At 41.3% G+C, this 22,790-nt stretch overlaps 1 protein-coding gene across 1 annotated transcript in view; it reads left to right on the forward strand.

The window, feature by feature from the left end:
• The window catches only part of GNAI3 (G protein subunit alpha i3), a 49,036-nt gene that overhangs the window by 14,195 nt on the left and 12,051 nt on the right, over nucleotides 1–22,790 (forward strand). Inside the window, exons 2-8 of the mRNA XM_075853649.1 lie at nucleotides 14,287–14,329; nucleotides 15,060–15,201; nucleotides 15,345–15,502; nucleotides 15,614–15,742; nucleotides 16,169–16,298; nucleotides 18,194–18,347; nucleotides 18,446–18,649. Of these exons, the coding sequence (XP_075709764.1) occupies nucleotides 14,287–14,329; nucleotides 15,060–15,201; nucleotides 15,345–15,502; nucleotides 15,614–15,742; nucleotides 16,169–16,298; nucleotides 18,194–18,347; nucleotides 18,446–18,636 (947 nt within the window). The 3' untranslated portion in view covers nucleotides 18,637–18,649. The remainder of the gene's footprint in view (nucleotides 1–14,286; nucleotides 14,330–15,059; nucleotides 15,202–15,344; nucleotides 15,503–15,613; nucleotides 15,743–16,168; nucleotides 16,299–18,193; nucleotides 18,348–18,445; nucleotides 18,650–22,790) is intronic.

Raw genomic sequence — 22,790 nt, forward strand, 5'->3', positions numbered from 1 at the left:
TGCTTGTCTTACAAGCAGATACATTTAAATTGAGAAAATTGCTAATTTTTGCAATTTTCACAATTAAATACTAAATGTATCGAGCAAATTTTGCCAGTAACACAGTCAAATTTGTCACGAGAAAACAGTCTCAGAATCGCTTCGATAGGTAAAAGCATTCCATAGTTATTACCACATAAAGTGAAACATGTCAGATTTGAAAAATGAGGCTCTGTCAGGAAGGTCAAAAGTGGCCAAAGAGGGAAAGGGTTAAGCTGGGCTTGCAGAGGCGCCGATCATGCAAACTGTTGACTCAAAAACTTGTCATCTGATTTTATAGTGGCCTTTAGGGTATGTTCACACGTAGTCAACAAAAACGTCTGAAAATCCAGAGCTGTTTTCAAGGGAAAACAGACCCTGCTTTTCAGACGTTTTTTTACCAACTCGTGTTTTTCGCGCCGTTTTCGCGCCGTTTTTTACCTCCGTTTTTGGAGCTGTTTTCATTGGAGTCTATGAGAAAACCGCTCCAAAAACGTCCAAAGAAGTGTCCTGCACTTCTTTTGACGAGGCTGTATTTTTACGCGTCGTCGTTTGACAGCTGTCAAACGACGACGCGTAAATAACAGGTCGTCTGCACAGTACGTCGGCAAACCCATTCAAATGAATGGGCAGATGTTTGCCGACGTATTGGAGCCGTATTTTCAGACGTAAAACGAGGCATAATACGCCTCGTATACGTCTGAAATTTGGCCGTGTGAACATACCCTTAGTCTGGCTTACCTCTTCCTGTCAGTTTCCACCAGTTTCCAAGTGCCTTTTGATGGTATAGGAAACTGTACCGACTGCCACCTTGGCTTTCTTGGCAATTTCTCTGTAGAACAGACCTGCACTCTAAGGCTGGATTCACACGAGCACATTACGTCCGTAATGGACGGAACGTATTTCGGCCCCTAATCCCAGACCGAACACACTGCAGGGAGCCGGGTCCCGTACTGTAATCATGTTTTCAGTACGGGACAGTAGTTCCACGGAGAGGCAGGGACTCCTAGCATCGTACATAACTATGATGCTAGGAGCGCGGCTCCCTGCAGTGTGTTCGGTCCGGGATTAGCGGCCGAAATACGTTCCATCCATTACTGACATAATGTGCTCGTGTGAATCCAGCCTAAGGCTGGGTTCACACGACCATGTTACGTCCGTAATGTACGGAACGTAATTCGGCCGGAAGACCCGGACCGAACACAGTGCAGGGAGCCGGGCTCCTAGCATCATAGTTATGTACGATGCTAGGAGTCTCTGCCTCGCTGCAGGACAACTGTCCCGTACTGTAATCATGATTACAGTACGGGACAGTAGTTCCACGCAGAGGCAGGGACTCCTAGCATCGTACATCACTATGATGCTAGGAGCCCGGCTCCCTGCACTGTGTTCGGTCCGGGTCTTCCGGCCGAATTACGTTCCATACATTACGGACGTAACATGGTCGTGTGAACCCAGCCTAAGGGTTAAAATTGTCTGTCGTCTTTTGCTAATTGAGTTTTTCTTGCCATTGTGATAGCAATACTAATAGTTTAATAGGAGCTCAAAGATGCCATGACAACCCTCGGCACCCTGCGATCGCTTTTCGGGGGCGATGAGACGTTGGAGTGGGCTACCCTCTCTCTTTTTAATGGCTTAGATGCCACGGTTTCTTTTCCTGGACGCAGATAACCTGACAATGTAAAAGTAATAGACCAAGGTGTGAAATTCATATATACCACATAAGTCTATGTTAACAAGAGCTTGTGCTCTCAAAAACACTGAAAAATAGGCCATGCAATATTTGGCTGTCATCCACTAATGTGTTAAAAAAAAAAAAGAACTGCACGAGGCGAACTACTATGCTACCAAAATTTACATTTTTTGAGAGTGCACAGCATACCGTATATAAAAATAAAACTTTAGAATTTATACGTACAACTTCCTTAATGCAAACTTAAGCGGACCCCCTATGCAAAAAGGCAAAGCACTGTAAGATGTAAGGAGTTGGTATAAAACACACGTTCACAGCAGCTTGTGTTAGATAAAAGCCAAAACCACAGGAATTCACCAACCAATTTTTGCATGCATGCAAATTAATTTGGGGATTCAATAGGAATATAATTTTCATCCCCCTATACAAACTCTAAAGGCCCTTTTACACGGGCCAATGATCGGGCAAACGAGCGTTCATATGAACACTCGTTCCCGATCACTGCCCTATGTAAGCATGGCAACGATCAGCTGATGAACGCGGAAACACTCATTCATGCGTGATCGTATCGTTTGTTTCACATAATATTATCGTTGTCAGCAGCACATCTCTCTGGGATGATATGGGGAGATACAGGGAGATATGCTGCCGAAATGATGGAAATACATACATAGCCCCTTGTGGAAGGCGCAAATGAGCGCCGATTAACGAGCAGTCTCGTTGATCAGCGCTCATTTTGACGGCAAATATTAGCCTGTTTAGTCCTGTTTTTTTTTTGCTGCAATTTAAAAAAAAAAAAACGTTAAAACCACTCCATTTTGCCGCAAAAATCTAGTCAAAAGCACAAATGTGAACACAGCCTAACCCTAATCAATAATCACAATTCCCGAAATTTAATCTAATGCGTTAACTTTTACAGGTTTTTTTGGTTTTTTTTGTGGAACTATTTGGTAACAATTATTTATGAAGACAGTCAGTGGATGAAAATGTATTTTCTGACTTTTATAATGCAAACAATAGAAGTTTTCACGGCCTAATTATACTAAATACAACAAAAAGCCTGTGGGATCAAAATGCTCACTAAACCCCTAGATAAATTATTTTAGGGCTGTAGTTTCCCAAATGGGGTCACTTCTGGGGGATTTCCACTGGGGTTTTGCAAATGCGACATGACACCCGAAAACCAATCCCAGCAAACTTGAGCTCCAAAAGCCAAATAGCGCTCCTTCCCTTCTGCCGTGTATCCAAACAGCAGTTTATTACCACATATGGAGTATTGCCGTAATCGAAAGAAATTGCTTTTCAAATTTTGGGGTGCTTTTTCTTCTTTATGCCTTGTAAAGATTTATAATTTTCTACATTTTATTTGAACAAAATTTAGATTTTCATTTTCACTGACTAATTCCACTAAATTCAGCAAAAAACCTGTGGGCTTAAAATGCTCCTTATACCACTCTATAAATTCCTTGAGGGGTGTAAAATGCTCACTACACCCCTAGATGAATTCCTCGTGGAGTGCAGTTTTCAAAATAGGGTATTTTTGGGGGGCTTTCCACGGTTTTGGCCCCACAAGAACTCTTCAAACCCGACATGGTGCCTAAAATATATTCTAATAAAAAGGAGGCCCCAAAATCCTCTAAGTGCTCCTTTGCTTCATCGGCCTGTGCTTCAGTCCATTAGCGCACTAGGGCCAGGTGGGATATTTCTAAATACTGCAGAATCTGGGCAATAAATATGAAGTTGCATTTCTCGGGTAAAACCTTCCGTGTTACTGCAAAAAAATACGGATTTTCTGATAAAAAAAATGTTTTTGTAAATTTCGCCTCTACTTTCCTTTAATTCCTGTGAAACACCTAAAGGGTTAGGAAACTTTCTAAATGCTGTTTTGAAAAATGAGGGGTGCAGTATTTAATTTCTTACAAAGGGGTGACTTATGGGGTTTTCTAATATATAAGGCCCTTTAAAGCCACTTCACAACTGAACTGGTACCTTTAAAAATTGGTTTTGGAAATTTTCTTGAAAATGTGAGAAATTACTACTAAAGTTCTAAGCCTTGTAACATCCTAGAAAAATAAAAGGACGTTCAAAAAACGATGCCAACATACAGTAGACATATGGGAAATGTTAGCTAGTGACTATTTTGCAATGTGTTTTACAAGCAGATGCATTTAAATTTAGAAAAATTTAAATTTTTGCAAATTTTCTCTAAAGTTTGGCGTTCTTCACAAATAATTACTGAATTTATTGATCACATTTTTCCACTAACATAAAGTACAATATGTCACGAGAAAACAATCTCCGAATTGCTTGAATAGGCAGTCCAAAGTTATTACCACATAAAGTGACACATGTCAGATTTGAAAAAATCGGCTGCGTCCACAAGGCCAAAACAGGCACAGTCCTGAAGGGGTTAAACACACAAAATGTAAGCTATTTTTTTAATTAAATGAATGCAAAGGTGTACACAGCCTTTAAAGAGGCTCTGTCACCAGATTATAAATTCCCTATCTCCTACATAATCTGATCGGTGCTGTAATGTAGATAAAAGCATTGGTTTTTATTTTGAAAAACGATCATTTTTGAGCAAGTTATGAGCAATTTTAGATTTATGCTAATTAGTGTCTTAATAGACAACTGGGCGTGTTTTTACTTTTGACCAAGTGGGCGTTGGTACAGAGGAGTGTATGACGCTGACCAATCAGTGACCAATCAGCGTCATACACTTCTCATTGTAGTAAGGGCCAATGCTTCCTGATAACATGGTGGATTTTATATGTACACGGGTGATAGACGTGCACAAAGGGGATACGTTTTGGTTTAGTCTGGGTACGAGGGGGACTCGGTAGTTAGGCTGACTCCAAGACTCTTTTAGGGTAGCCTCTTTCTAGAAACTTCGATGTCATGCTCTCAGTCCTTTCTCTACGTAGTGATGGGTTGTCTACAATACGGTTGACCCGTGTGTATTGTGATCTAGGTAGGGAGTTTCTGGTTGCTAGTGGATGGCAGCTGGAATAGTGTAGGAGGCCATTCTTATCTGTCTCTTTAGTGTAGAAATCACTGCTGAGTTTGCCATGTGCATCTTTTATGATTGTTGTATCGAGGAAGTTCTCTGGCCAGATGCTGTTGAGGTATGTCGTGAAGTTGTGAAGACTAGCAGAAGTGCCTTCCCAGAGGCAGAAGATATCATCTATATATCTTTTCCACATTCGGGCATGTTGTTTGAAAAGGTTGTTGGGGTAGATGTAATGTTCCTCCAGAAAGGCCATATAACAATTGGCGTATGGGGGGCAACATTAGAGCCCATTGCCGTGCCTTGTAGCTGTATATAAAATTTATCCTCGAAAAGGAAGAAGTTGTCGGTCAATATGAGGTTAAGTAGGTCATCACAGAGGTTCATGACGTCTGGATGTGTGTTAGTGTTGGTTATCATGTCATGTACTGCTCTTGTGCCCTTAGTGTGTTGGATAGATGTGTATAGGCTACAGACATCAAATGTTACCAGTAGGGTCTCCGTGGACAGTTGGTCTAGACCTCTAATGTGTGAAAGAAATTCTGAGGTGTCATGAAGAAATGATTTAGTTTTTCTGACTAGAGGTGTGAGTATTTTTTCCAGAAATCTGGAGATTGGTGAAAAGATGGAGTCGGTGGATGCTACTATCGGGCGGCCTGGGGGCTTGTCAAGTCTTTTATGGATTTTAGGAAGAATATAGAATACCGGTGTGATGGGGTGTCTATTAGTCAGGAATGTTACTGTCTCCTGATCTATGGTACCATTGGCCATGTACCTATCCAGAATGTTGGTGGCTCTCGTCATGATTCTATTTGTTGAGTCATGGTCAATGGGTTTATAGACTGTCATGTCACTCAACTGTCTATATACTTCCTCCATGTATGAGGCCCTATCCATGACGACAATCGCCCCGCCCTAATCTGCGGGTTTAATGATTATATCCCTATCACTGGTAAGTGAGAGTAAAGCTTGCCTCTCAACATTGTCCAGGTTGGTCTGGCATTTAAAAAGGCCTAGGCCAAAGTCGTGGCGGAAAGCCTCCACATCTCTCTGGACCAGTCCAATGAATGTTTCCAATGGGGGTGAATTTTTTGGGGGAGCGAACAAACTTTTGTTCCTCAGTCCCAGTTCTTTCGAGGTGATCGTGGAGGTCACACTTGTCGTCATAGGATCCTCTGGTCTTCGGGTTTCCCCCTTGTTGGAGAAAAAGACCCGTAGACGTAAGGTTCTGTAAAAGCGGTTTAGATCCATGTCCAACTGGAATAGATCGTACCTGTATGAGGGGCAGAAGGAAAGGCCCTTCTGTAGTAGGAGGAGTTCTGCTGGACCTAATGTTTTTGAAGAAATATTCACTACCAGTGAATGTGGGGTGCTAGTCATACCTGCGACCTTGTTGTCATCAACCGACTTGTGTCTTCTGGTCCCACCTCTCCTCGTCCTCTTCTTGGGCGTCTGCCCCTGCGTTGATCTAAAAAATGGTGTCTGCCTTGGTTTTGGTAGCCAGGATAGTGGTAATCCGATCCTTCTCCGCCCGATCCGGACTGCGACGAGCCCGATGACTGGTATGGTTCTCTGCGTTGTGGTCGTGATGATATGAATCCCTCCTGCCATCTGTACACACTCTTTCTCAGGTAATCTTCTTGGTCTCTTTGGAATTTGCTTCTCTTGAGAGCTTCTACTTCGCTCCGATGCGTGCTGAGATTCGATCTCAGTTTGTTGTCGAATTCTGTGAACTCTGACGTGGATAGGGTGGCTTTCAGTTGTTGTTCAGAGGCTGCAATTTTCTTCTGGAGCTCTGCAATATTCTTTTGTAGATATGACACGGTTAGTGTCATAAGATCAAAGGAGCATTTGTTAAGTATGTGCTCGAATTGTGTACAATAATCAGGATCTTCTTTGAAGATGGTTGGCGCAGATGGTACGCGCAGTCCTCGGGGAATGCGTTGAACTTTGATGTACTCAGCCAATGTGGCACTATGTAACTCTTGGTTAATGAGTTTCTTTGTGTTCTTCTCGTGGTCTCTATTCCGGATTTCCGTCGGTGGGATCTGGAGAAAGTCCCTGGATGTGGTAACTGAAGATAGGATACTGTCTGTCTCCTCCTTGTTGTACGAGAAGGTTGGATTGGACATATTTACCGTGCTCGTCTGAAAGGGAGGTACATCTATGGTTGTGTTCAGACAGCACCGGTATCTTCGGGTGCTCGAGATAGGGTCCCAACCCAGATGTAGGTCAAGAATTGTTATCTGCACACCTTGATTGTGTTCAAAAATAATCTTTTTATTTGTTTATATCTCAGAATAAATGCCAGAGGCTTTGCGTGCAAGGTCAACGTTTCGGTCGTGAGACCTTCATTGGGCACTAGAAAAATATATACATATAATTTGTTTTATAGCATATCATGAGTTTTGGAGAGTATACCATATAGTACATAACACAGCATAACATAATATGTCATATACAGGCCAGATACAGTATAAAATATACAACTAGGTCAAATATTTACAGAATAGGATGAAGAAATTAAAAACAATAGGAAGATAGTTACATATATCCTAGATGCAGTTACCACAATACACGGGGTTCAGTATGTGTGTCGGGAGACTGGAGATGATCTTAGTGATTAGTACATTTTTGAGTATGTAATATTCTCTGTGTACATTGGATGAGCGGGGTATCACTGGACAATGGTGATCTGAGTAGAGCGTTTAGGCATGAATATAGACAGAATGGAACGTTAAATGGGGACTATTGCTGCAAAAAGGCCCATGAGGAAGGCTGGAATGGATGTGTATATTAAAGAATCCAGTGTAATGTGCTAATGCTTATGTTCATTTGAAGCCTTTCTGGGTGGTGATCCCTGAGTGTATAGCAACACAGACATACATTATATGCATCATCAACATCATCATAGAATAGTATAGAAAGCATGCAACAACTGGATATACTGTATAAATCAGTTCTATAGATGCAGCACTAGCAACCTAAAGAGGGTGTATAGGCACTTCCATGAAGAGTGATGATCTATTCTTACCTGAGCCGTACTGGGGACTTGATCTGCGTGAACTTTTGTTGGTAGTAGCGCAGCTATCAATTGTATATGGCGTTATATTCCAGCATTATAGAAATCCTTTAGCAGTGTTGAATATACCTGTGGAAACGTAGGGAAATTAACGCTTGCCTTTTGGGTAGGTATATAAAGGTATTAGGGGTCGTTCACATAGTTTTTTTGTACAGTAGGCAGAAAAAAATCTGCGAGGCAGATTTTGAACTGCCAGTTCTGTTTTAACGCTCCCTGCAGTTTTCGCAGCGTTTTTTGCCCGCGGTGGTTGAAAAAACGCAAGGACCGCGGGCAAAAAACGCTTCGAAACGAGAGAACAAGAAATAACATAACGCTTTGTTTCCCTACGAGCGGACCAAAAGCCGCCCGTGGGAAAAAACCGCCTCCGCTTCCCACTGAAATCAGTGGAGGGAGATTTTGACAGTTTTTTTGGGAGGCTGATACCAAGTGGTTTCCGCGTCAAAATGGGCGCCAAGAAACTGTGAACTGACCCTTAACCCCTTCCCGACATCCCCATATTTATATATACAACGCAATCGGGAAGGGCTTCCCGCAAAGCGCAGTACCATTACGTCCCGGTGATAGTGCGGCCTCGAGCTGAGCCCGCACCATCACCGCCGGGTGCCAGCTGTATGTTACAGCTGGCACCCTGAGGTATCGGCCAGGACCGGAGATGGCATACGATCCGGCCGATTAACCCCTCAGATGCTGCGTTCAATAGAGAATAGGGTGTGACGTCTCTCTTCGTGCTAAGTGAGCCACATGGGTAGGTTACTGTTATACTTGTCTCCTGACTTTATCTACACTCCTGCTCTGTTACATCACACTCATCACCATACCAAGTGTTATATCCACAATTGTGATAACTGTATTGCTTTCATATACACTGATTAGCTGGATTACATGACATGTGCATTTTGCATCTCCATCATGAGTGTTGCATTGCATATCTTTTAACCCATGGTTTTCACCAATTTCTTATATTTTGCTCTGCACAGAGGGACGTCCTGTTCATGCTTTGCATGACTAATTTTTTAATCTTTTCTGTATTTTGAATAAAGGTTGCATGTTTTTTCTAAATGAAACTACCGTGTGTTAATTGTACCCCAGACTCTGTAGGTTTTTCATGCTTAATGCTAGGGTCAACGCACCAAGACAGCGGTTTATACATGTTTTTGTCTCTATACGGTTCATGACTTCAAAACTTTACATATAGTCTGACAAAACTTTCCTGAATGTACCAATAGGTGATTGTTCAATAGAGATCGCAGCATGTGAGGAGTTTTTAGCCACCGGCACCCCAGCATCGTGATTGCTGTGTTGCCGGTGGCTGCAAAGGCGATCGGAGGCCTAACACTTACCTCCCGGTCTGCCAGCAACGGAAGCCTCCTATGCCCCGCTCGAGGGCAGGTCCTAAAAGGCTTCCGATACCGTCGACAGAAGCTAAGCCGGCGTCATCCGCAGTGGGTGTCCACTGTATGTTACATTTGACACCCCGCTGTATCTGCAGGAACCGGAGCTAGCTCCGATTCCTGCCATTAACCCCTTTGATGGATCCAATACAATCGCTGCATAAAAGTGGTTTGTAGCAAATCGGCAACTTGCCATGCAATGGCAAGGCCGGCGACTGCTACTATGGCAACAAGAGGCCTAACAATGGCCTCCTGTCTGCCATTACGAAAGCCGATTAGGCCTCGACCAGAGCTGGAGCATGATCGGCTTGCTGTCAGTGAATAACTGACAGTTCTAATACATTGCACTACATAGAACATCAATCAAACAGTTGGACCTTCAAGTCCCCTAGTGGAGATAGGGCACTTATAATGTGGTGACCGATCCTCTTTAACTTACCTGCTTCTTCCTCCAGTCCAGCCTCCCGGGATGACTTTTCATCCCATGTGACCAGTGCAGCCAATCACAGGCTGCAGCGGTCACATGGACTTCTGCGTCATCCAGGGAGGTCGGACTGGATGTCAATAGAGGGACGCGTCACCAAGACAACGGTACGTATGAACTTCTTTAACTCACAATCGCTGCGGAAACTCTGCCCGAAAGGGCTGCCCCTTCTCTCTTTCCAGCACTGACAGAGAGAAGGGGCTGCCGATTAGTGCAGAGAAAACGGGTCCGTAAATACGGGTGGAATACTGGTCGAATACGTGTGACAAAGGACCCTTATTTACGCCAGTATTTATGGGAGGGAAAAAATACGTTCGTGTGCATGAGGCCTTGTTTTTTTTTTTTTACAGCGTACACATCATAAATGATGCTATCATTTTTTTTATTATTATTGTTGACAAAGTATCGTTTTGGTATCGAGAATCGCAATGCTACAGAAATATTGGTAATGAAGTCCAAATTCTGGTATGGTGACAACCGTAGTCCGGCGTAATTGGAGCAGAATAAGCGAAACAATGTAGGCAAGCTAAGGCAGAAGCTTATTAATAGCACAAAGCTTTATTTCCTCTAGCTCATCTTTAAAGCCCTGCCTTGTGATCTGCATGTGCTGTTTATTCCAGGGCTCCTTTTTGCTTATAACCCCTATCTACTTCACTCCTGTAATTTTAAGGTCCGTATACCCCTCCTCCCCTCGTATACCCATATTATTGCTGTGCCAATGCAGATGTGTACTTGTGTTTTTTAGTTGTGATTGCCCGTAGCTCTTCTAGGGGTTTTAACTTGTCACAATAAGGAAGTTAAGCGGTTTGGGAACAATAGCACAGCTGCCCAAGTAGCATCTCGTCCTCCTCTTGCTTGGCACTGCTGGGTGCCAGCAGTATTCTCAGAAGCAGGGACGTAACTTTTAATTTAACACTTCCCTAACTCTAGCGTTCTACCCTTTCTTTCAGTGTTGCTGTTTTAATTTGTCTTGAAAAATGGAGTAGGAGGTTGCTTAGGGTGTGTTCACATCAGCGTTTGTTTCCGCTGAGGGGTTTCGTCGAAGGTTTCCGTCAGGTTAACCCCTCAGTGGAAAAGCAAACGGAAATCTCAGCTTCCGTTTCCCTCACCATTGAACTCAACGGTGACCGAAACCTAGCTAATGGTTTCCGTCTGTCACCGTTGTGACAGGGTTCCGTAGTTTTGACTGAATCCATAGCGCAGTCGACCACTATTGATTCCGCCCGAAAAACAACTGAACCCTGTCGCAACGGTGACAGACGGAAACCATTAGCTAGGTTTCTGTCGCCGTTGAGCTGAGGTTTCCGTTTGCCTTTCCATTGAGGGGTCAACCCGAAGGAAAACTACAACGGAACCCCTCAACTGAAGGGCAACGCTGATGTGAACAGGAACCTTAGTGTCATAAATTGTAATCTAAATAGACACTATCTTTTACGGGAGAAGTCAGATTTACAGTCTTCCTCCTGTTTCTGTGGAATTGCTTCAATACAGTAATGTGTTTTAAATGGTTTTAGATTACACTTTACAAAGCTGATCATTTGTGGGGGTGCTAAGGAAAACCTGGCATGGGTATTTATCTGCAGTGACCAGCTGTGTGCTGCAAATCTGTATATTTTAGTTGTACAAAACCCTTTAGGCTGCATGTATCAAATCGTATCTAAAATAAAATCCGTGGTAAGCACTGAGAGCTCATATTTGTTTTTTTTTACTTTTTGCTCCCATTTGTCCCTACTGGTATGTCTACAAAATGATGAACATTAGGGTATGTTCACACTGAGTTTTTTGACGCGGAAACCGCACTGCAAAACTCGCCAAAAAAAGTCCGAAGATGCCTCCCATTGATTTCAATGGGAGGCAGAGGTGGTTTTCTCTCGCGAGCGGTAAAACCGTCTCGCGGGAGACAGCAGGGACATGCCCTATCTTCGCGCGGTTACGCCTCTGACCTCCCATTGACATCAATGGGAGGCAGAGAAAGCGTATTTTGCAGCGTTTTATGCCCGCGGCGCTCAATGGCCGCGGGCGAAAATCTGCCTCGAACTTCCAAACTGAATTTTGAGGCAGATTTTCCGCCTGCGAAAAACTCTATGTGAACCCAGCCTAATGTTGCTATGGATTTAGTGGATATTCGCACATTAGACTTGTGTTGGCAAATAAAATTCCCGTTCCTCATTTGTGGGTAAGACGCTGAAAATGGAAATTTGGTTTGCTGATGTCAGAAAACATCAAGAAAGTCATGGGTCACCTTCCCCTTTCATTCAAAGGTGTTGCAACATGGCAAACTAGTATGAAAATTTGAGATGGTCCATTCTACTCCTATACACACAAACATTTGTTACTGCCATGTAGTCAAGAAAACCGGCAAACATAGTGCTGACGTTACACCAGCACCTCTCCAGGAAATGTAAACCAGGATATTAACCTTTTGTTTTTATGGTTTCAATATTTGCATTTATATTGAGCAATTGCTGAGTCGAAGTTTGCAATCCGTCTGGTGTCAAATTCTCACCACATTTTGCTCTATTCTAATTCTCCAAAAAATAAAATCTCTGTAGTTAACTGAAATTTCCCTTACCAACATTTCACAGTTTAAATCTACAAATATACATGAATAACTTTGAAAATGCATTTTTATTATTGCAAATCTCTAATAAACCACTCCTGTGGTAGAAAATCAATGCATTAATGATATGTACACCTTAGGCAATATATCATGTCTGTGGTTCATGTTTCAGCTTATACGTCGAACGTGCCCATTCGTTTCAATAGTACAGTTTCTTACGTTTTAGGAGGTCCCGCCGAACATAATCCACAAATGTGTAAACCTGTAGCAGCCTATTTATTTTAAAGCTCTTATGTGTCTGCAATAGATGAAAAATATAGTAACTTTACAAATAGTCCTGATTAAAAATATCCTACTATTTTGTCTTCAGCTCCTATGCAGACCTAGGTGTCTCCATGGTAACAGACTACAACTAAACCTGTGTGTAGCCTGATTCTGCAGTCTTGTTACTTCCTTCCAGTTTTATAGTGCTGCGTCCTAAAAGTTAATGACCACTAATCTGACCACCTACTTCTTGCTAACATATAGACAGTAATAGAGGTCCATTAAAAGATATTCTTAATTTTTTTTCACCGAGCATGATAATTATTTATATTTTAATATGCCTTCAGCTAAGTGATCATTTCACATGTGAATTCCCAGGTGTATGAAGTGTGTGAAGTCTTTTTCTCCAAAGTCGCCCCTCCCAACCTATAAATGTCTGTTCATTTAAGACCGAGTCTCATAGTGCTGCAGCCTAAAGGTGGCCATACACATTAAAGAAGTTATTTCTCCCGACTACCCCATAAACATGCACTTTTGGAAGAGGGGGAAGCTGTAACCATCCAAACTACTAATATAAAACATACAGCCAAGCATTTGTCAATGAATTAATGAGAGAGGTCCTTGCATCTAATAGAGGCCTTATTCACACGTTGAAGATGAGTCCCGGTTATTTCACAAACGCAATATGTAAATTAGAAAAGTTGCACTTGTGATATGAATTTTACATAATGCTGCAGGAAACAGTCACCAAGTCTGTATCTGTGCCAACACAAAAGGAGTGCTCAAATTATTATCATCAAAAAAACATCCTAAAGACTTCTTGTCTACCATCCAAGAGTAATAGACGGAGATAAACTGATATTTTTTTATTATCTATCCCTACATTTGCGTGATCATGTATAGCTCATTTGTCTTCTATAGATGCGATGATTTAGACATGGGAATGAGTGGTTGGGAATAGAGAGGGTGATGGGTCATTGACCAATCGGAGCTTGGGTAGGTTGGTAGACGGCGGTGAAAGGGGAGATGTAGGAAGAAGCAGCACAGTGAACAGCAGAAATAATATTTTTTTAGCTTGAGATAAAAAGAGGATATGGCAGGACATACAACCTGCCGTCTCTCATGAGAGCGTTCACAAGAGGAAGTGTACAGTGTTGTGTCATCAGCATTTAGGTGCGTCTGAAAAACAAACTGGTACTGTGACAACATAAACATGTGCCCAGGGCAGAACCCTCACAGAGAGGAAGTGAAAATCACAAAAGATACAAAGAGATACTTTTATACCTAAAGAGGGCCATACACATTACATGAATGTCGGTCAAACGCACTGAATTTGTCAGAACCGACCATCCATTCAATGTCTATGGCGGTGTCCCGATAGCCCGATTTTTCTCTCCCCTGAAATTGCCGATTGAGGTTTTGGATATCAACATGGCTGGACCTTTTGTTTGTAAAGATATAAGCCGTCTGGCAGCGACTTACTACTTTCTGCCTAGTTCAGTTTGGTTAGTTGGTAAATAATATGTAAATAGTAGATTGTAGATCATAAGTACATATTGTCATGGCTTCTCCATCCTATTGTATTATGTTGGATAAGCCTATACCGGAGTAATGGTTGTGCGTTACGGTTGTAAATCTGCCCATATTAGTGATTTCTGACTGCCATTTTCTGGCTATTTGATGAAGATCTTTAGTGTATAGCCAGTTGAAGAGTTAGTTCTTTAGATGTTATGTGGTATTCTGTTATTAAGACATAATGGAGTGAATTCTACTTTGCCTTGCAGGTGCTGGAGAGTCTGGGAAAAGCACAATTGTGAAGCAGATGAAGTAAGTAGAGGTTCCTATATCCTAGGCAACTGTCGATAGACCTAGAAGACATAGTGATGTTTTCATGTATTATTTGTTTATAAGCAATGTCATATGTAATAGTTTAATACCAATAGAATCTTAAAGCGGTTATCTAGGATAAGAAAAAAGCCTGTGGCCCGGAGGAGGCCCTGTGCATACGAGAACTTACATGCTAGTCCATGAGCAATATTCTTAGCGTTGTGCTTTTACTATTTCACTCCTTAGAGAAGGTCATGTAAAAACTCTTTCACATATTCGCATTTCTCACATTAAGGGGGTTTTACGCAGGACGATTATCGGGCAGACGAGTGTTAATTATAATGCTCGTTGCCGATTATTGCCATGTGTAAATGGGAACGATCAGCAGATGAACGAGCACACGCTCGATCATCTGCTGGTCGTATCGTTTTAAAAAAAAGTAAAAGCTTATCGTTGTCAGCAGCACCTCTCCCTGTGTAAACAGGGAGTCGCGCTGCCGACCTGATAATGTATGGGGACGAGCGATCGGAGTAACGGCCGCTCGTCCCTATCCATAGCTCCGCGTGTCAGGAGCAATCGAGCGCCGATCAATGATGTCTCGTTGATCGGCGCTTGCTGCTCCGGCCACTTATCGGCTGGTGTAAAAGGGCCTTTACTTAATGATAAACTGGTCTGTTATAAAATACAAAACATATTTGTGTGCACTCTAATGCATTTATTGTGGTTTTAGGATTATCCATGAAGATGGATATTCAGAAGAAGAGTGCAAGCAATACAAAGTGGTTGTCTACAGTAACACCATTCAGTCCATAATTGCTATAATACGAGCCATGGGAAGACTGAAGATCGATTTTGGAGATGTGGCCAGAGCTGTAAGGGCGAAGTCATTTGACTATATTGCATGTGCTGATGCTGTTTCTTGGCACTAAAGCCATGAGGACATTTTATTGTTTGTGTAACTGATTACGCATGAACTTATTATTGTTATTATTTCTTTTGTTTTCGCTCTATTTAGGATGATGCCCGACAACTATTTGTTTTAGCCAGTACTGCAGAAGAAGGTATTCTCACTCCAGAGCTTGCAGGTGTTATTACGAGGCTGTGGAAAGATTCCGGAGTACAGGCATGCTTCTGCCGCTCCCGTGAATACCAACTCAATGACTCTGCCTCATAGTAAGTGCGAGAAATGAGGAAGGAAAAGCAATAGAAGCAACAAATAGGGCTTTAAGAGTTATGTGTCTGAGTACTGTTACGGCTCATTTCATAAAATCTTTCTTTTTAAAGCTACCTAAATGATCTGGATAGGATCTCACAGGCCAATTACATTCCTACACAACAAGATGTACTCCGGACGCGTGTCAAAACGACGGGTATTGTGGAAACACATTTCACGTTCAAAGACCTTTACTTCAAGTAAGTCACAGCAGCTGTCCCTCAATGATCTATTTCAGAAGCCCTTTCATTGTAATGTGAAACGAAGGTTTGTTTTTCGTACAACAATAGTGTTCTACTGTTTGCCTTCTGGCATAAATAATGCATTTTCCTGAATACATTGTTTTTTTCCCTTTTAGAAAAATTCTGTATTAAACATTCCACCTGCATGATTTATGGTTCATTGAATCCGTGTTCTAGTTCCACAGTTTTATCTAATTCGTAGTTCAAGTGTGATCATCCTTCCTCTGTAGCATTGGCTTAGTGGGAGATCTGCGTGTGCACTATAGGGACATCAATTGACCTATTGTGATTCTTTATGACCACATTTACAGTACTGTGGGCCTCACTTTCTGTCTTTTGGCTAGCTCTGCAGATATTTATCCTTATGTAACTTTTTTTATGCAGAATGTTTGATGTGGGAGGACAGAGATCAGAAAGAAAGAAGTGGATCCATTGTTTTGAGGGTGTAACAGCAATCATCTTTTGTGTGGCACTCAGTGACTATGATCTGCTTTTGGCTGAAGATGAAGAAATGGTAAGTGAGGTTATGCCGGTGTTAAACTCTAGTGTATCGGTATAGATACAGATGTTACATTTTTTTTCTTTTTTTTATTTCCATGTATTGTATTTTAAATAAAGAAATACATTAAAAATATACAGTGAAAATTAAGCATCACTTTAATTGTGATTTCCGCAGTTTAGTTGTGCTTTTAGCGCCTCATCTAATGCTGGCAGAGCTGTAAATGCAACATTGGAGCAGGCCATTGGTTGTTTGGATTTGCCCAGCTGATACATTTTTGCATACTTTTTTATTTTATTTTTGTATTTGGATCCAGAAATGTGGATAAATATAAGAGCCACTCATGCAAAGACTGCAGAAATACGTAATTGTTTTATAGTAGCTATGGCTCTTCAAATTTGTTTACAAACAAGTGCAATCCAATGATAAGTCTGTCGGCTACAATGTGATGTTGATATTTGCTGATACTGCATCTCCATCCCAATTCACTATGCAGTCCGTGTGTGTGTGTGTGTGTGTGTGTGTGTGTGTGTGTGTGTGTATAGGTCCAAGTCTCTAAATACATTGCTGACCCTATATATATATATATATATATATATATATATATATATATATATATATATGTATGTGTACATAACTGCCATTATATAAACCAGATAGGAAGTAGATATTGTTGTACAGTGTGAGTCAGACAATTGATCGTCCTGATAAGCATATACAGATGTACATGTATATTTCCCGGGGTCTGCAGCAGACCATGGGCCATGGGCTGCTGGTGATGAGGGTAGTCATAACTTTAATATGTATTAGGATTCACAGGCAAAGAGGCATATCATATATGTGAACAGAGGCCTAATGCCAGAACCTAGATAACTTTTATTAACTTGCATTACATTCAGTGGCTAAATTAAGTGTTCTGGCATTCAGATGTCAGATTGACGCCTTCCTACCAGACGCTGCCTACCAGTGCTAAATTAACAGGTATTTTTCATGTTAATCCGGCATGGGATTATTTTTATCCCATGCTGGATTAACAGGAATTCCAGACAAAAGGATGGAAGATTCATATAATTTTATTTGTGAATTGAAATCCAAAGGGGATATATTGTTGTTCTCTCTCAGTAATTTAGCTCAGGCTTTGTGTTTGTAATTCCAAGTGATCATATCTCAACATAAAAATTAATTATTAAAGAAACCGTTATGACTTTTTTTTAAATGCCCCTTTCTTCTGGTAGTTCTGTTATTTACAGTGAGTCTTTCTTGGCCTAAAGGCTATGTAAACGTTTGAACACTTTGTTTTATTAAAAAGAAAATGTATCGTAGTGTTCAACGCAAATTTTTAATTGGTTTGTATTAAAAAAAACTATATATTTACTCTTTGAGATACAGCTTCTATGTATCCTGGATACATAGAAGCTGTATCTTACACTGAAACATGAATCTGTTAGGTCTGCGGGACTGACGGCTTCGGTGTCAGCGGTTTCTGACATGCAGGATCCACCGGTTATCGATCACATCTAAATTCTGAAAAGAGATTAATAGCTGGATCCTGCATGTTTTTAACAAAGACATTTAAAAAGTTGCATTAAACACCATGACAAATTGTTTAATTAAAAAAAAAATAAAGTGTTCAAACGTATACAAGGCCTTTAACGCTGAATTCCAGTTAAGGTATAAGAATATTTTAGCTACTACTCTATGTATGAGCGATATCTACGGGCTACATATGTTCTTCAGCGTTGCTTTTTAGCAGTTTTTTTTTTTTCTTAGGGCAGCACAGATCATGGATGTTCTGTAATGCAGCACCGCTTTCACTCCCTCCTGACCCTGTACCTGACGGTTTTTGACACAATTTAAAAAAAACAACCTGTTAATGGGCTTCCTCGGTTTTCTAATTTTCTTCTCCACAGAATCGTATGCATGAAAGCATGAAGCTGTTTGACAGTATTTGCAACAACAAATGGTTTATTGACACCAGCATAATCCTCTTCCTCAACAAGAAGGACTTGTTTGAAGAGAAGATCAGCAGGAGCCCACTTACCATCTGCTACCCAGAATACTCGGGTACATTCTGCATGTGGCACATGACTGGAGTTCTGTATCTTAGTTGTTATATCAGTCTGTGCAATAAACATTATAACTAATGTATGTTCATTTTGCAGGCTCTAGTACATATGAAGAGGCTGCCGCCTATATTCAGTGCCAATTTGAGGATCTAAACAGAAGAAAAGACACAAAAGAGATTTACACACATTTCACATGTGCGACAGACACAAAGAATGTGCAGTTTGTGTTTGACGCAGTGACGGATGTGATCATAAAAAGCAACCTTGTGGAGTGTGGCCTTTACTAACCTGGAAGTACAAGTGAGTTAAAACTTCAATATTCAGTTACGTCTGTTATCATATTTGCACGTTTCCTGCTGGGAGGATCAGGCAAGTTTGGTTTTAACTTACCTCATCCTTTGTTCCCTTGGGAGATCGGTGCCGCTAGAGCATTGCTTGGTCTATGTTCTTACCACGTTTTTGCATCATGCTGAAAAGTTTAGATTAGAATAAGAGGCACTTTAAAACATAATGCCTATCATGTTACCATTGACTTTTATCCATCTGGATCTCGTTCTTCAACAGGACAGAAAAAATGGGCTTACATTATTTTTGACCTGTTGCATCCTGTGTTTAAATGTAAATTTGACAAAGGGAAAAAAAGTTCCTCTCAACAAGATGAAAAATTGTGATCTGAACCTAGCCTTATTCCCTTTTAAAATAAACATTTAGACTTTGCCAATCTGCACATACATGTTTGGTGGGGAGTCAGAGCAACGTTTTGAAAAGTCCCATCACTTTTTTGGAGGCCTGAATGCCAACACGTAAAGCTACTTCCCTCTATAGGATATTTAATAATTGACTGATGAGTGTGGGAACAACTTCTGGTTCCCAACAGATTCCTAGAACAAAAGGGCCAGTGGCCACCTTTTTCTTTGCCAAACTGCCGGAATGCAGCACAGTCTAATGGCCTATTCACCTGTACCGTTTCCATAAAAACATAGAAACGTTCTCTACTTTGTAGCAAGAAAGCCCTTGAGGGCAGGTCTTTCGCATCTTCTGAATCGGTCTGTCATTACGTAAGCTCATGTTTATTGTACTTGTTTGGTCTGATTTTTCTTAAACTTTATGGCCGATTTTCGATTATCCTGATTATTTTCTTTCTTGCCAAACGAACTATATAGCTATGTACACGCTATACATTTACATAATTTTGCACACCTATTAACACTGACACACAGACATGTGAGCTCCTCCCTAATGGGGGAAGAAAGCACTGGAGGAATATAGATGGAGGCCCTTTTTTTTTTTTTTTTTTTCTCGGCATCTACTGCCGGTCTGGCACTGAAACCATTTTTTATTTAAAACACAATGGCATAGTTTAGGGCGGTGGCATTTAATATTAAAGTAATATTCTTTATCTATTTTTCTTCAATAGCAGCTGCTCTTGCCGCCGCCAATCAGTTACTTATGGCTGTGACTGTTGGTGCCCAAGGATAAGCAGAGGAAGCGGGTGTACAGTGCAAGCAGATCTAGGTTTACACAATATACAGAGGGCAGGGAACATGGGACCGATTAGCTGTCACGATTGATACTACTGTCCAGCGGTACAAAATGCCTGCAATGTGTATACTGTGTAAACCCAGAAATAGTCCGTAATACTGCATGCCTGCTGCCTCTGCTTAACCTTGGGCGCCGACTGTCACATCTATAAGTAATCTGATTGGCAGCAGCAGTACAGATTACAGTGGTAGTGGCGGTTGAAAAGCCACCGTCGTGGGGCCAGAGCTTGAATACATTTTCCGATTTTGCAAAGAATCTGAATCGTGGCACATTGAAAGGGCAAATCAATCCTAATTAATTTGGTTTATTCGCCCAGTACTAGTTTTTTTTTTGTGTCATGTTATCTATTTAAACCCTTCTGCATTTCATATATACAGCGCCCTGGAATTAAAGGGGTTTTCCAGCCAACAAAAATGTATGGCCTATCACCAGGATAGGCTATCAATAGCTGATGGGTTTTGAAGGGGCCACAGCGCTGCGGCCCCTTCAAAACAGCTGGTCGGCAGGGGATCCCGGGAGTCTGACCCCGACCCATTAGCTGAGGATAGGCCATTCATTTTTCTGGCTGGAAGACCCCTTTAATTGAAGCTGTTTTGAAGGGACCGCAGGGCTTGTACAAGCGCTGCTTCCCCTTCATTTCTTCTTGCTCACTGTGAATGTTCGACACGCATTTAGCGGCGATTCATAGGTATTGCAGCCTTTTCTCTTCTTCTCCCCCCATTGAAGTGAATAAGGCTGAAATACCTGTGAATCGCCGCTAAATGCATGTCGAAGATTCACAATGAGCAAGTAAAAATGAAACTGATCAGCAGGTGTCCCGGGAGTCGGACCCCGACCCATCAGCGGAGGATAGACCATCAATTTTTATGGCTGGAAGACCCCTTTATTGGCACTTTAAATACATTATAAAAATAATATGCAAATTAGCATGCGGTCAGAATGACAAGCATTTACACACTACATTAACTGGTCTGATATTTATAATGTATGGGCGATCAGTTTGCTTAACTAGCAGACACAACTTACAATGTGGGAAACCCCTTTCAATGATAATGGTATGATTTTTGAGAGACAATGAGGGTACTGCATTTTCCCACTCCTGACTAATTTCTATTGTCCCTTTAGTGTCATTCATGTGTTGTTTTTCTGTCACACATGGTAGTGGCTTGTTCTAGTGGCATGGTGGTTAAAGAGGCTCTGTCACCACATTATAAGTGGCCTATATTGTACATAATGTGATCGGCGCTGTAATGTAGATTACAGCACTGTTTATTTAGAAAAACTATCATTTTTGACTGAGTTATGACCTAGATTAGCTTTATGCTAATGAGTTTCTCAATGGACAACTGGGCGTGTTTTACTATATGACCAAGTGGGCGTTGTACGGAGAAATGTATGACGCTGACCAATCAGCGTCATACACTTCTCTCCATTCATTTACACTGCAAATAGCGATATAGATATATTGCTATGTGCAGCCACATAAACACACTATAACGTTACAGCAGTGTCCTGAAAATGAATATATATTACCTCCAGCCAGGACGTGATGTGTATTCAGAATCCTGACCACTTCTGTAGCGTCTCTGTGATATTTACAGCACAGCAAGATCTCGCTGTAAATGACCGCTTACAGCGTAATCTCTCGAGACTACGCCTGCTATGCTGTAAATCACAGAGAAGTGCAGAGAAGTGGTCAGGATTCTGAATACACATCCCGTCCTGGCTGGAGGTAATGTATATTCATTGTCAGGACACTGCAGTAATGTTAGTGTTTGTGTATGTGGCTGCACATAATGATATAGCTATATCGCTATCTGCAGTGTAAATGAATGGAGAGAAGTGTATGACGCTGATTGGTCAGCGTCATACACTTCTCTCCACAACGCCCACTTGGTCTAAATTAAAAACATGCCCAGCTGTCCATTGAGAAACTCATTAGCATAAAGCTAATATAGGTCATAACTCCGTCAAAAATTATCGGTTTTCTAAATAAAGAACACTGCTGAAATCTACATTACAGCGCCGATCACATCATGTACAATATAGGCCACTTATAATGTGGTGATGGAGCCTCTTTAATATTATTAATATTGGATAGGTCTCTAGCGTGGAAAGCCAAAAATAAGGAAACAGGTGGTTGCACCTCTTTAGAGTAAAAGAAAGATGAAGGCACAAAGGGGCTGCAAAAGATGATGGAAAACAATCAAATATACCAACCTCTATATATGTGTCCAACAGATAAAAGCTAGAAAAGACCTGTATATGTGTGATCATTAAAAGTATTACTATTAGGCTGGCGAGTGGTTGCTGTGTCCACTGTTTGTTTCATTGAATAGATAGTTCCCTGTGCTCCTATCATGTTATTGGTATCTCTTCTATTAGCCAGTCTTAGTTATAGGATTAGTAGTCCATATGCGTTATTTTCCTTACAATTATATGTATACCAAATTCCTCAAACCAGCAGCAGAGATTTAATTTGAATGACTCCACTTGAGTCCGCTCACATCATTGTAACATTTGCTAAGTGGCGTCTCTTTTTATTCTGTATAGAATAATTCAGACCTTTCTGATCTCTGATTAAGTAAGGGATTTTTCACATCTACATTTGAGGCTCCATTATGGGTCACAGTGGATCTGTGACAGGGGCCCCTAACAGAGCCTCCAACGCAGATCCAAAATACCGTAAAAAATAGCGCAGCATGCCAACCAACACTGCTAGATTTCCATAAAGCTCTGAGCACTTAAAGAGGCTCTGTCACCACATTATAAGTGGCCTATCTCCTACATAAGGAGATGGGCGCTATAATGTAGGTGACAGCAGTGCTTTTTATTAAAAAAAACGATCTGTTTTTACCACTTTATTAGCGATTTTAGATTTATGCTAATGAGTTGCTTA

Source organism: Rhinoderma darwinii, chromosome 2 (assembly GCF_050947455.1).
Source record: "Rhinoderma darwinii isolate aRhiDar2 chromosome 2, aRhiDar2.hap1, whole genome shotgun sequence".
NCBI classification, from domain to species: Eukaryota; Metazoa; Chordata; class Amphibia; order Anura; family Rhinodermatidae; genus Rhinoderma; species Rhinoderma darwinii.